The sequence below is a fragment of the Canis lupus genome, chromosome 29, assembly GCF_011100685.1.
Source record: "Canis lupus familiaris isolate Mischka breed German Shepherd chromosome 29, alternate assembly UU_Cfam_GSD_1.0, whole genome shotgun sequence".
Taxonomy (NCBI): domain Eukaryota; kingdom Metazoa; phylum Chordata; class Mammalia; order Carnivora; family Canidae; genus Canis; species Canis lupus.
The window spans coordinates 25,359,702-25,372,245 of NC_049250.1; the positions used below are offsets into that span (position 1 = coordinate 25,359,702).

General features: G+C 36.9%; 1 protein-coding gene across 1 annotated transcript in view; it reads left to right on the plus strand.

Moving 5' to 3' along the window:
- ZFHX4 (zinc finger homeobox 4) overlaps nt 1-12,544 on the plus strand; it is a 159,043-nt gene that overhangs the window by 112,629 nt on the left and 33,870 nt on the right. The window contains 1 exon segment of the mRNA XM_038579571.1: nt 11,719-11,787. Within this exon segment, the coding sequence (XP_038435499.1) occupies nt 11,719-11,787 (69 nt within the window).

The window sequence follows — 12,544 nt, forward strand, 5'->3', positions numbered from 1 at the left end:
ATTTTTGTTGACACAATTTTATTGCTTCTATGGTGCCATAATATCTACAAGGGAAAAATAGTTCTTGACTCATAGCTAGACCGGATTGCTAGTCAAATCTTCACTCAACAGAAATGATTTCTCTCATTGTGTATCACAAAGAAGGCGAGAATATTTCGTGTGCTGAAACAAAATGGGTTCTGCTCTCTGACTCTCTTTCCGTGTCCCCGTTTGACATCGTTTATAGTTATTTTGGTTCATCTTCACGTTCTGCTGTACTTCCCACTCCCCAAGTCTCCTCAATTATCTTCATGATGTTGTCCGTTTCCACCTTCTGAGAGGTTGATAAGTCCTAGCCTAAGTTCCCTGACTTCTGTGATCCTTGACTTCCATCCCTATTTCCACTGCTCTTCAGAAACCCACACCCAGGGCCATCCTGGGATACCTGCCAGCTCACTCTCTTCTGCCTCTCAGTGTTTTCCTTGCCACCAGCTTATTCGCATCATCACACCAATATTCTCTCCATCACCCTGCTGATGAAAAGCCTTCCTGCATGCTGTCTGCCTCTATGTATTGCCCATTTCTCTGATCCTTTTCACCGAAGTCCTCGGAGAATTGTCTGCACTTGACATCTCCATGTTCATCATCTTTTTTCTCTCTTACACCGCATGAGGTGGAGGTGGGGGCTTATCCATACCACTCCACAAAAGGAGCTCTGGTCAAGGCCTCTGAGGACCTGTCTTTTGGCAAATCTACTGGTCAGTTTCCAGCCCTCCTCAGACTAGACCAACCAGCAGTTTTTAACAAGTTGACCTCTCCTTTCTTTTTTTAAAAATATTTTTAAATTTTTATTTATTTATGAGAGACACAGAGAGAGAGAGAGAGGCAGAGACACAAGCAGAGGGAGAAGCAGGTTCCCTGCAAGGAGCCCAATGTGGGGCTTGATCCCAGAACCCCGGAATCACGACCTGACATTCAACCACTGAGCCACACAGGTGCCCTGACCTCTGCTTTCTTGAAGTGTCTTTTACCAGGCTGCACCCCATCTTCTCTTGATCTTCTCCTGCCTCATTGATTCTTCATGCTTGGTTTTCTCCACTGCTCCCTCCTTATTTTAGAAGGGAATGATAGGAATATTTCACCCAGTGCAGGCAATAAAGAGAGAGCAGTCCCCATAGGGAATTTAAGAACAATAAAACTGAAGGAAAGCGACCTGCTTAATTAGTATTTTTGACATGCGCAGACAGTTCTAAACCAGGTCAATGATAAACTATTTCTCGCTACTGGGAAAGACTACTCGTAGGGTCCCTTGGTTTGCTATGCTGCTGTGTAGAAGCCTGGCCCAGGTTCAGTTAGGGTCTCTCCTTGTCTAGGTGATCTAATTCAATCTCAACTTAGAGACTTGCTCTACCTTCTATACATTGACCTTTCCTTCCCTTCTCCACACCCTACCTCCAGCCCACATCTGCTTACTTAACGCTTTCACTTGGGTGTATAAACAGGGCATCTGATACTAAACATGTTTGAAACTGCGGACTCCAGTCATTCTCTCCCTCCTACCTTGTTTCATCTGCATTTTCCCTCATCTCAGTACATGATGTCTCCATTCTTCTGATTTCTGGGGCAAAACACACTGTAATCACTTTTCATTCTTTTCGTTCCCTCACTTACCTCATGAAACCCAGTGGCAAGTCCTCTCTGCTCCTCCTCTGAAATATACATCAGCTCCTCCACTGCCTCCTTGGTCCAAGCCACTACCATCTCTCAGCAGCATCACCGAGACCTTAATTTACTTGATTTCTCTGTGTAATTGTACACCTGTGCCTCCTACTTCTGTAGGAAGTTTGTCCTTTGTCCAATGTTTTATCAATCACTCCAGTGCCCTGTGTTTGCCTCTTTTTCTCTGTCATTATTTTTCATCTTTCAGTAATCTTCAGTACCACTTATGTCTTAATTTTTCTTTCTTAGAGTTCTCTCCTTATAACTTATCTTCCATACTTAATGTGTTGTTCTTCAGATTTACTTACAGGTATTAGCTTCCAAGTGTTTTGAACTCAGGCTTCTCTTTTAAGATCTAGTTTCATAAACTTAAAAGTTTTCCAAACAGCTCTGCTTTAATTCATGTCCAAAATTGAGCTCATCTTTTTTCTCATCCCAATCTTGGACTTTGAAATTTTCCTTTTCTCTCCAATGGAATCACTGTTATTCCTTTATCCATGACTTTTTCTAGATAGTAATGGACTGAGATACAGTGAATGTTCCAGCATCCTTTTTTTTTTTTTTTAATAGCAAAGCTTTTCCTCCTCCATTCCATCTTCCACACAGTATCCCAAAGATGCAAATATGATCATGGCATCCCCTGCTTAAACCTCTCATTTTGCCAAGATTGAGGGACCCTTTGCCAATATTTTGCATTCAGGCAAAGGAGAAAAAAAATTGGCCATGTCTCAGAAACCATTTTTTCTTTGGCTAATACAGTCCAAAGAAAGCAATATGCCAAATCTCATCAATCTGTTTGCTCATTAATGAATCATTTATTAAATAAACATTTCATGGGTATGCATAAGTATTGTCTTGGAAATTCATAGCAGGTTCCAATGGTACATTTTTCACTTTTGGCTCCAACTTAGCCTTTCTAATCTTCCTTTTCTGGGGCTATGCATACTTTCACTAACTTTCCCTCTCCAGATTTATTTTACTTATATTTGTATCCATCATTGCCTAGGTCAATTCTCCTAAGTGTAATTTGGGGTATATGACCATATAAATTTGACCATTCCTAATGTGGTGAAATGTAGAAAACTCCAAATAGTGAAAATCCAAGGATTATTTACATATAATTTAGGAAACTTTTCTACGTCTTAGGTTAATGGTAAATTTATTTCAACAATTATAGTGTTGATAAAAAAGAATTGATCTAGTCATCTGAGGATTTTCTTTTATAGCCATATATAATTCACAAAATAAATAAACCTGTGCATGAGAAGCAATAATTTCCCCCATATATATAACTATATAGAGGAGTTTAGTATAAGTAGTAATGGTACAGTCCATGTCAGCATATTTAAGACATATAATATTTAAAAAGTATGATACAGAGATTGTATTTCCTTACTATGCATGGTCAACTGGAGGTGTTGATAACAACAACTTACATTTCATCCTTACAAGGGCTTGTCATGGCAAGCAGAAGAGAACATTTTATCCCCCCTTTACAGATGAGAAGACTGGCTCCAACATGTTAATAGATCTGTTTAAATTTACACAGATGGAAGCTAAAGTTTTAATTCCCATTCCATACATTTCTCATTTAACATTGCCATTGTGAAAGCTCTACAATATTATGTATGGTTCATTATGAATTGCTTTGAAGAAAAAACAAGTGTTATGTGCTTTGATGCTGTGTTTAGTTGGACATATGATTCAGGTGACTGTAGTGTAAGGAATAACCTAGAATTTTAAGCAAACTCAGCGTTTGTATATAAATGAAGATTTTAGGGTTTTGGAATCTGCCACATTTACAAATCTGTATATTCTGAGATTGTTTATGACTTCTCATTAAATGTTTCCTCTTGATAAAAGGCTGATGGTGGGGGTGGGGTTTGGAATTGGAGAGGACAGGGTCCCTCTCTTGCAAGACGAAACATAGGGCTGACTTGGATGTCACTACCAGTCTAAACAGTTCATCTTCTTCACTTTAACTTTTGTAAAGAGCCAAACCAGTGTGAATTGAACAGTCTTTATAACCTGGTACACATACTACTCTTAGTGCAGAATGTAAAATTTGCTTAAGGATTAAAAAAAAACTTTCAAACTCCATGGCTTAGGAAAACAATGTTTAGTCTTGTTAACATTTGCTCTTTCAAAAATATCTACACATATAATAGTGATATTTTAAAGGTCTAAAATACTAACTTAGCTGATAGACAGAGAGTACCTTACATATAAATATAACCTAAAAGGCCATAATATCAAATTGATGTAGTCTTTCCTTTGAATAACTTGTATTCAGCAGGATGGACCAAAGCCAGAGAAGAATTGTGCATGAATAAAACTACTACTTATTCAGTACTAGATGATTTATGCTCTTAACTTACTCCTTATTACACCTTGGAATCTAGTAATTTTTACTTCCATTTTTGCATATAGGATCTTGAATTTCAAGGAGGCTAAGCAACTTGCCCTGTCAAATATCTAGAAAGTGTTGGAGCTGGGATTCAAGTCCAAGTGTATCTTTTTCTAAGTCCATGTTTTTTTTTTCTTTTTTCTTAGCACAGATATATGCATAGGAGTAGTCCATATTCTCTTAATGAAATAGTTTTTTGTAGTACACAGGCTTCTAAGAGCCAGATAGCTATAGTGGAAGTACATAATTTTTATGTCACTGATGGCTCACTTTTTATCTTTGCTTGCTCGAAATTTCAAGCAAAGAGAATTAATCTCAGGTAAAAAAAAATTACCATTATTTCAACACCGAGTTACTCATTCTGGTTCTTCACAACAAGAGTAAATGATGGTTTCATGGATTACAACTCCAAAGAAGTATTCCCAATGACTCACTGAATATGATTGAAATAAAAATCAGAATTTTGTGTAAAAGTTGTGAAACTGATTAAACTCTGTAATTGCTGTAGTAATTAAAAAATGCAGTCTTAGAGGGTGGCACCTATCATTGCTGACATCTTTGAGGTAAAAGTATAAGAGAAGTTATAGAAGCTTCCAGGAACCAAATAATATAACTGAAACAAGGAAGTACAACTTCCCTGAGAGTAAATGATACCCTTGTAAGGAGTCTTTGAAAGTGGTGAAGGCAATATTGATAAAAATGCACTGCTGGATAAACATTTATTTTCTTTTCATTAAAAAAATAACTTTAAAAGGCTTTTGACCTAGCATGAGGCTATTCAGAAAAGTTGGTAGCTATGGCATAGAAAGAAGAGGTTTTCCTCGATTAAAAACTTGCTTTGTTTTTTTTTGTTTTTTTTTTTTTTTTTAATTTTTTTTTAATTTTTATTTATTTATGATAGTCACAGAGAGAGAGAATGAGGGACAGAGACACAGGCAGAGGGAGAAGCAGGCTCCATGCACCGGGAGCCTGACGTGGGATTCGATCCCGGGTCTCCAGGATCGCGCCCTGGGCCAAGGGCAGGCGCCAAACCGCTGCGCCACCCAGGGATCCCCAAAAACTTGCTTTGTGATACAAAGCAATGGGCTGAAATGAATAGCCAGTGCCCCACAGGAACAAAGGTCATCACTGGGTAGGGTAGGAATCAGTGTGTAGACCAGAGGTTTTCCTATGTTGATGAGCCACCTAGCAAAACCAATGCAATATGCTAAGGACTTAAAATCATGTGAGACAATGTAGAGATTGTGATGAATCCTCTAAGAACTTAGGTGCAGATAACTGAGGAACTGACAGATGGAAACACAATATTTTCCCTAAGTTACAACAATAGAATTTTGATTTCTTAATTTCAAAACAATCAGAAATGAAACAGACTCTTACAGGAAGAAGTGTATTAGAAATTAATAAATTTAAGAAAAAAAATACTTCAGTAAGAACACTTTAGAGTAAGACACATTAAGAAGATGTATGAGTAATTTATTGAAACTAATTGATATCAGGAACTTATTAAATTCTTTTGAGGTCCCATTACACTGAGGTCATAGATGATTCAAGAAGCAGAAAGAAGTGATCACACTTTCCTGGCCTAGAGGTCCCAGGAGATACTACTCCCTTACTATATAAAAATAACTTCTGGGTAAAACCAGACAGGGCAGGGCAAAGGAGCTTTACTTTTCCAGAAAATAAAAAATTACAAATCCAGCCCCGTTCAGATAATTGACACTGGAGCATCCAATGCACTTCAATCTGTTACTGCCTAGAAGAAATAATTTAAGAGAAAGCACTGCAGGTCAACAAAGATGATGTTGCTTGGTTACTCAAAACCATTTGGTAGCATGCTGAGTTGCTCAGCTTTTTAGAAGAGCACTCTTTGTATCCACATAGGAAACGGATGGAGACCACTTGAAACCATTTTTAATTGCAAACCTGCTTCATCTGAAAACAGCTCCACTTTTGTAGTGCACAAGCAAGTTCAGAGGTCTCTATTAAAATGTAAACTACCAAGATGATAAAAAAATGTTGAACTTGATTTGTTCTTCTAGATATTGATCTTGTTGTGATGAATTTGCTTTGAAAGAGCTTGAACTGTTTTTTTAGGAGGTGGGAAATTCAGGTTTTAGATGTCCTGGCCCAGGAGTCCTGGAGGCTGCCTGGAGGCAACAATATTCAGGGGAGAGTATGGAGCTTTGGTGTCAGACAGACTAAGTCCAGATCCTACTTTTGCTACTCTGTGGGGGAAAAAAAATCACTTAAAATATCTGAGCTTTAATATCTCATTTTTTTCATGAAAGTAGTGTTTTTTTTTTCTGTACAGATTTACTGCAAGGATTGAGTAAGAAAATGCATATTATGTGCTTAGCACCTAATGGGTTTCCACCAAATATTCACTTATTATTTTAAAATTAGAGCCCTGCAAATTTCTTCTCTTTTATGTCAGTCTCTGAAATATCCTTTAACAATGGATCACCTGTTTGCAAAGTTTAAGGTAGGAAAGGTTTCAAAAGGGAAATGGGGAGGAGAAGGTGGGAGGGTTTTTGAAATGCGGATATCTTTGAGAATTTTGTTTTTTCCCGGAATTGGACTCTTTTTTTTTTTTTTTTTTTTTTAATGGATGGAAGTAGAGTGGAACTCATAATGTTTCCTAGGACTACAGAAAATGTTTTTCTTTCTATTACTTTAGACTAGTTGGCTTAATATTTATTCTGTTTAGTGGTATATATCTCAATACATTTTGCTGAAATAGTGATACACTTTATTATTTAACGCATTAACGAGTCAGTGGGACGCGATGAGATGTGGAAGTTTTGTAAGCAGATGCTGTCTTAGTACTATACTTGGCAGCTTAAACATTCACCCAGTATTTTAAAAATTTACTCAACTTGTACCAAATGCTTCCCAAATTTTGCTGATAAGAATACAGAAAGCTCATGACTGCTATGATCATGAAGTATAGATCAGGTTATCCTTTTCCCAAATGACAACAAACATTCTGAAACTTAGAATTCTCCACTTACGTATCTAGACTGTTTCAAAATTAAAATTCCAGATCTTTCCCTGATCATTAGATTTGTATTGCTTGTAGTTCTAAATATGTATATGTGTGTATATGTGTGTGAGTGTAGTGTGTGTGTATATATATATATATATATATATATATATATATATATATATAATTTCAATTAGCAGGGGAAAACAGATTTGACAGATGGAAACTTGACAATTTTTGAACCAAGATGAAATGCCTAAAAGTTATCAGTTTACTTACCAGAATTACTATTCATGTAAGCGAAGGGAAAAGTGAAAAGGAGTAATGAAATGAATAGGCTTAGGATTCAGAGTGGCAAGTGTGAGGAAATGAGAGCTTTGAGAACCTCCTGTCTTACAATTAAACGGAATACGAAGCCTAAAAATTTAGGCTTTTAAACATTGTCTTTGGAGATGTAACCATTTGCGTTGGGCTAAGGGAATGGGTGATTAGCAGAATTCAGGCCAAATGGGAAAAATGAACACAAGACATAATTGCAGAACCAAAAGAAAAGCTACTCTTAGAATTTAAAAAAATATGGTTTAGTGTATGATTGTGGTTAAATTACCTATCCCTGAAATAAAAATGCACGGGTTCAAATCATGGCTCACCGCTTGCTCAGGGTATTCTAATGCATATATAAAGGGCATCAGTCAGTACCTGGCACAGAGTAAATACTCTGTGAAATGTTGTTGTTGATGATGGTGATTGTGATGATCGATAGACTCTTCCACAGAAAATGGGGCCGATTACTCCCACATTGTGTTAATAAAAATAGAGTAATTTGGTACCATTTCCAAATGTGTGATCATCACCAAATTGACAGAATAGAGTAGAATACTGGATAAATTGTCAGTGGTATTATTTTTAAATAGTATTAAATAAGAAAGGTCAGGTGCTAGAGAACACAAATTAGTAATCTAATTAAATCACCAGCAAAGAGACAGATCGTGTTAACAGCAGTCAAATTTGTTATTACAGAGCAATTATTAAAGTGAAATATTGAAAGATGCTATGTATCATTACTAGGTTTTAAACATTTCATTTACACAGGCAGAAAAGTATAGATTAATCAGTTCATTTGTTAAGTTAAAAGCTCCTTTATTAAAATATTTATATCATTTGTATAAAGGGAGCAGTATTGTTGAAGACATAAAAAATATTCTGTGGCATTCGGAACTACATTCCTTTATGAAATTATTTGCACAAGTCGCTCTCAGTGGAACAGTTTCCAAGTACCACGTATCCTAATTTGTGAGATTAAATGATGGTTTCTGGTCTTGACATTTTGCCCATTTCCTTAAGTCACTCTCAAAATGACTTCAGTGGGGCACCAAACTATTATTTAGTTATATCATATATTCAAGGAATGTAATGTTTTATGAAATATCAGAGTCTTTACAAGACTAGTGAAAGTTGCTTTCTTCAGCATCCCCCCACCCCCAAAGGCATCACTTGGCTTCAGGACTTCACTGAGACTAGGGATACATTTATAGGCGCCTTAAAACTCTGATATTACAACTGGACACATCCAGACACTCAGAGACTTTATAGGAGGCTGAACTGGGTTCCCTTCTAGGCTCTGTCAGTTTCAAACTTGGGAACCTGGGGCAGGTGACCCTAACCTTTAAGCTCCAGGCTCCTGATTTATAAAATTAGGGTTAATAATTGCCTCATGACTTTGCCATGAGGATTACGTGGCTATTTTTGAAGATTTATTTATTTTAGAGAGAGAACATGCATGCAGGGGATGGGGGGATAGGGAGGGGCAGAGGGAGAGGGGGAAGGAGAGAAGCAGACCCCCCCACCCATCGCAGGACTCAGTCCCATGACCCTGAGATCATGACCCAAGCTGAAATCAAGAGTCAGACACTTAACTGACTGAGCCACCCAGGAACCCCTTTCATGATTATTTTACATGGATAGGTCATCAGAGTACTGGCAGAAATACAAATTCAATAAGTTATCATTTTAAAATTTTTATTTTCATGAATCAAATGAGTAGCAGTCATTTGGTCAAATTTGCTTAGATACTACTGATATCTATTTAAATAAGTATCTGGTACACTGAAATACACACACGCACACACATTTATACAAATAGTCTCCAGATGACAATGAATGGTTCAATTTAACATTTTCCAACTTGACGGTGATCAAAAGTGATAAGCATTCAGTAGAAACCATACCTTGAATTTTGAATTTCGATCTTTTCCCAGGCTAACCATATGTGGTAAGATTCTCCCTCTCATCATGCTGGGCAGTGGAAGCGAGCCCCAGCTCCCAGTCAGCCAGGCACTCACGAGGGTAAACAACCAATAAACTTGTAACCATTCTGTGTCCACCCGACCATCCTGTTTTTCACTTTCAGTACAGTATTCAATAAATTGTATGAGATATTCAGCACTTCATTATAAAATAGGCCTTGTGTTAGATGATTTTACCCAACTGCAGGCTAACATAAGTGTTCTGAGCACGTTTAAGATAGGCTCGGCTAAGCTATGATGTTCAGTAGGTTATATGTATTAAAAGCATTTTCGACTCGAGGTATTTTCAACTTACAATACATTCGTGGGGACTTAACCCCACCATAAGTGGAGGAAGATCTGTATATGTAACAGAATTAGTTTCTGTGTTTGGTATAATTGAAAGGGCTTTGAATTTAAAGTCTTGAAGCTCTGGGAAGCTCTTCTAAAATTCTCATCTTGAAATTCATCTGCTTCCACATATAGCACATAGATTCGTATTTTGAATAGAAGTGTTCTGGTGACTTTGATATACCTCATTTTGTCCTTAGTTGAGAATCTGTGAAGATGAAGGTTCTTGAGGAACTCACAATTTATTGGGGAAATACGTGTGAACCATGTAAAAAGTTATCATAATACATTGTAAGTGCTAAAACATACTTATAAGCTAATTGTTAAGGGAGCACAGAGGAGGAGACACTTGTGTTAGGTTTTGAGGGAAGAATAAGAGTTTAACATGAGAAGAACAAAAGACGTTTACAAAGCAGAAGGAACAACACTGTTGTCAAGGCATAAATATCCAAGAGGTTGCCAAGAGGCAAAAGGTGGGTTCCTTGAATGGCATATTGGATGGATAGCAATATTGGGATCTATCTCGAAGTTATTTGGATTTATAAGCAAGAACTAAGGATGAATTCTTCCTTTCAAGACTAATTTAAGTTTTGTTGTTGTTTAAAAAAAACAAAAACATGATTTTTTGTTGTTGTTGTTGGGGTGAAGACACTGAAGGTTTATTATCATTCTTTTTAAATAGATTACCACCAGGAGGCCAGAGGTGTTGTACATAGCAGAAAAAACAATCAGTAAATGCAATAATAGTGCCTTGGTGTGCACTTCTATTTCCAAGGTTAATTATTTGTTTAATTAAAGCCTTCAGATCAAAGAGAGATGCTGGTGCTCAGAAATATTAGATAAACATGAGTCTCTTCGGCAGTGTGAGAATTGTGTGATGAGCTTTTTAACCTCTCAGTACAATCCAGCCTTTCCTCAATTTGAAGACTAGATCATGTTGTACTTTTGTCTTTTTTTCTCTTATAGTTGTTGATTATTTATGCAGTTATACAATCTGTATATCACCAAGGAGGAATTAAGGCTTAGAAAGGTTAAGTTATATACTTAAGGTCTCTTACCTTAAGTTCGTGGTTGGAGCCACGAATGGTACTCGGGCAATTCTGTGTTCTGGTAAGAAAGTTCTTGTGGTTTTATGGGAGATTAGTCTGATGAGACAAGGAATTCAAGACAGGAAGATTGTTGTGGAGGCTACTGAAATTGTCAGTGAAGAGAAGGTGACAGAGAAATACAGAAACACGCATGACAAGAGACATTGCCATAGAATCAACAGCGTGAGATGACTCAGTGTGATGAAAGAATGAGATGTTGAGGGTGATTTCTGAGGTCCAGTCATTTTTTTTTTTTTTTTATAGATTTCCCCCACAACAGGGAACACACAGAAAGAATGGAGATAGATGAAAATAATGATTTGTGCTTGGGGTTGAGTTTAGCAAACCAGGACATTGTTGGTGCTTCTGCTCTGGAGCTCAAATAAAAGATCAGAATAGAGATGTGAATTCATTGACAACTTGAACATTTTCTTCAGCTTTCCTCAGCTGCTTGTTTTTTTGGCTCTGGTCTCTCACATGAGCTATCAGATATTGAAGTTTTTTGTGTATTTTTTTTTCTTTTTTTGCCCTCTTGACAGAGAACTAAAAGTATGCTCATAATTTATGCTATGTGCCATTGTCATCACAACACATGATCTTATAATGTAGGCCTGGCCAAATATCCAAGAAGTAGAAATCAAATGAGTCTTCCTTCTTCCATATTTTGTCTATATTGTTGTATTTGTTGTGTGCTGCTGATGGAGAATTTGATCTAAATTTAAAGCTCTGGACTCATTTTGTCGACCCCTGCTCACTGTGATGTAAGGTGTGCTGGAGTCTTACCTGAGCTCTTCCTGGTGCTTATTTTTTTGAAAGTCACATTTGGGATTCTTGTGATACTGGCTGTGACTGCAGAGCTGGACGTGGTGTGCTCATTACTCTTCACTCTGATGTCTTCTGCAGAAACTGCCTCTTTGGGAGCCAGGACCTGTGAGGATGATCTTACAGAGCAGCAGTTGAGAGCAACCTCAGGTAATTGGTCTATTCCTTCTCAAAATCTTGTTTGTCCTAAATGAGTTACATTGGTTACTCTCCTAATTTAAGTTATAAATGTATCTCTGGAACTTCTCTAATTAGATCTCATCAGATCTCTTATACGAATAAGTTAAAGGCAAAATTAAATATAAAATTTAATATATACTATATTTGGATACATATAGAAAGTAACATCTTAAAGAATAAGCAACTTTTGCAGGATCATTTCTCACATCTACACTTATACACTATGAAATTTTACCTAAGTGTCAGTTTGTTACAAAGTATATGTCAATAAGCCGGATATTATTTTTCCTCAAATCAAACAACCTAGTTGGTAGAGTTGTTTTGGAGAAATTAATGAGTTGACTGGACTTTGTACAGCCATGTCAACACATTTCCTAGTCCCTGTGATGTATGTGTGTGTGTGTGTGTGTGTGTGTGTGTGTGTGTTTAAAAAAATTGCAGCAATGCTTTCTTACTGCATTATATTCAGGTAATTTAAGAGGAAATTCACCCATGTTGCCATAACACACCCCATTTATTCCTGGCACGATCCCAAATTTCAGATTTCTTCAATTGGAATAATAATATGCTATATAGACAAATAATACTTAAAAAGTCCTTTGCATTCATAATGGAGAACTGAAATACTTTTCTCGAGTGAAAACATTCCCGTAATATAAAGTCAAAACTTCTCTCTTTAAAAATTCTTTAAAGTTAAGTTCGCTTTATCTATGCATCTTATGAGTAC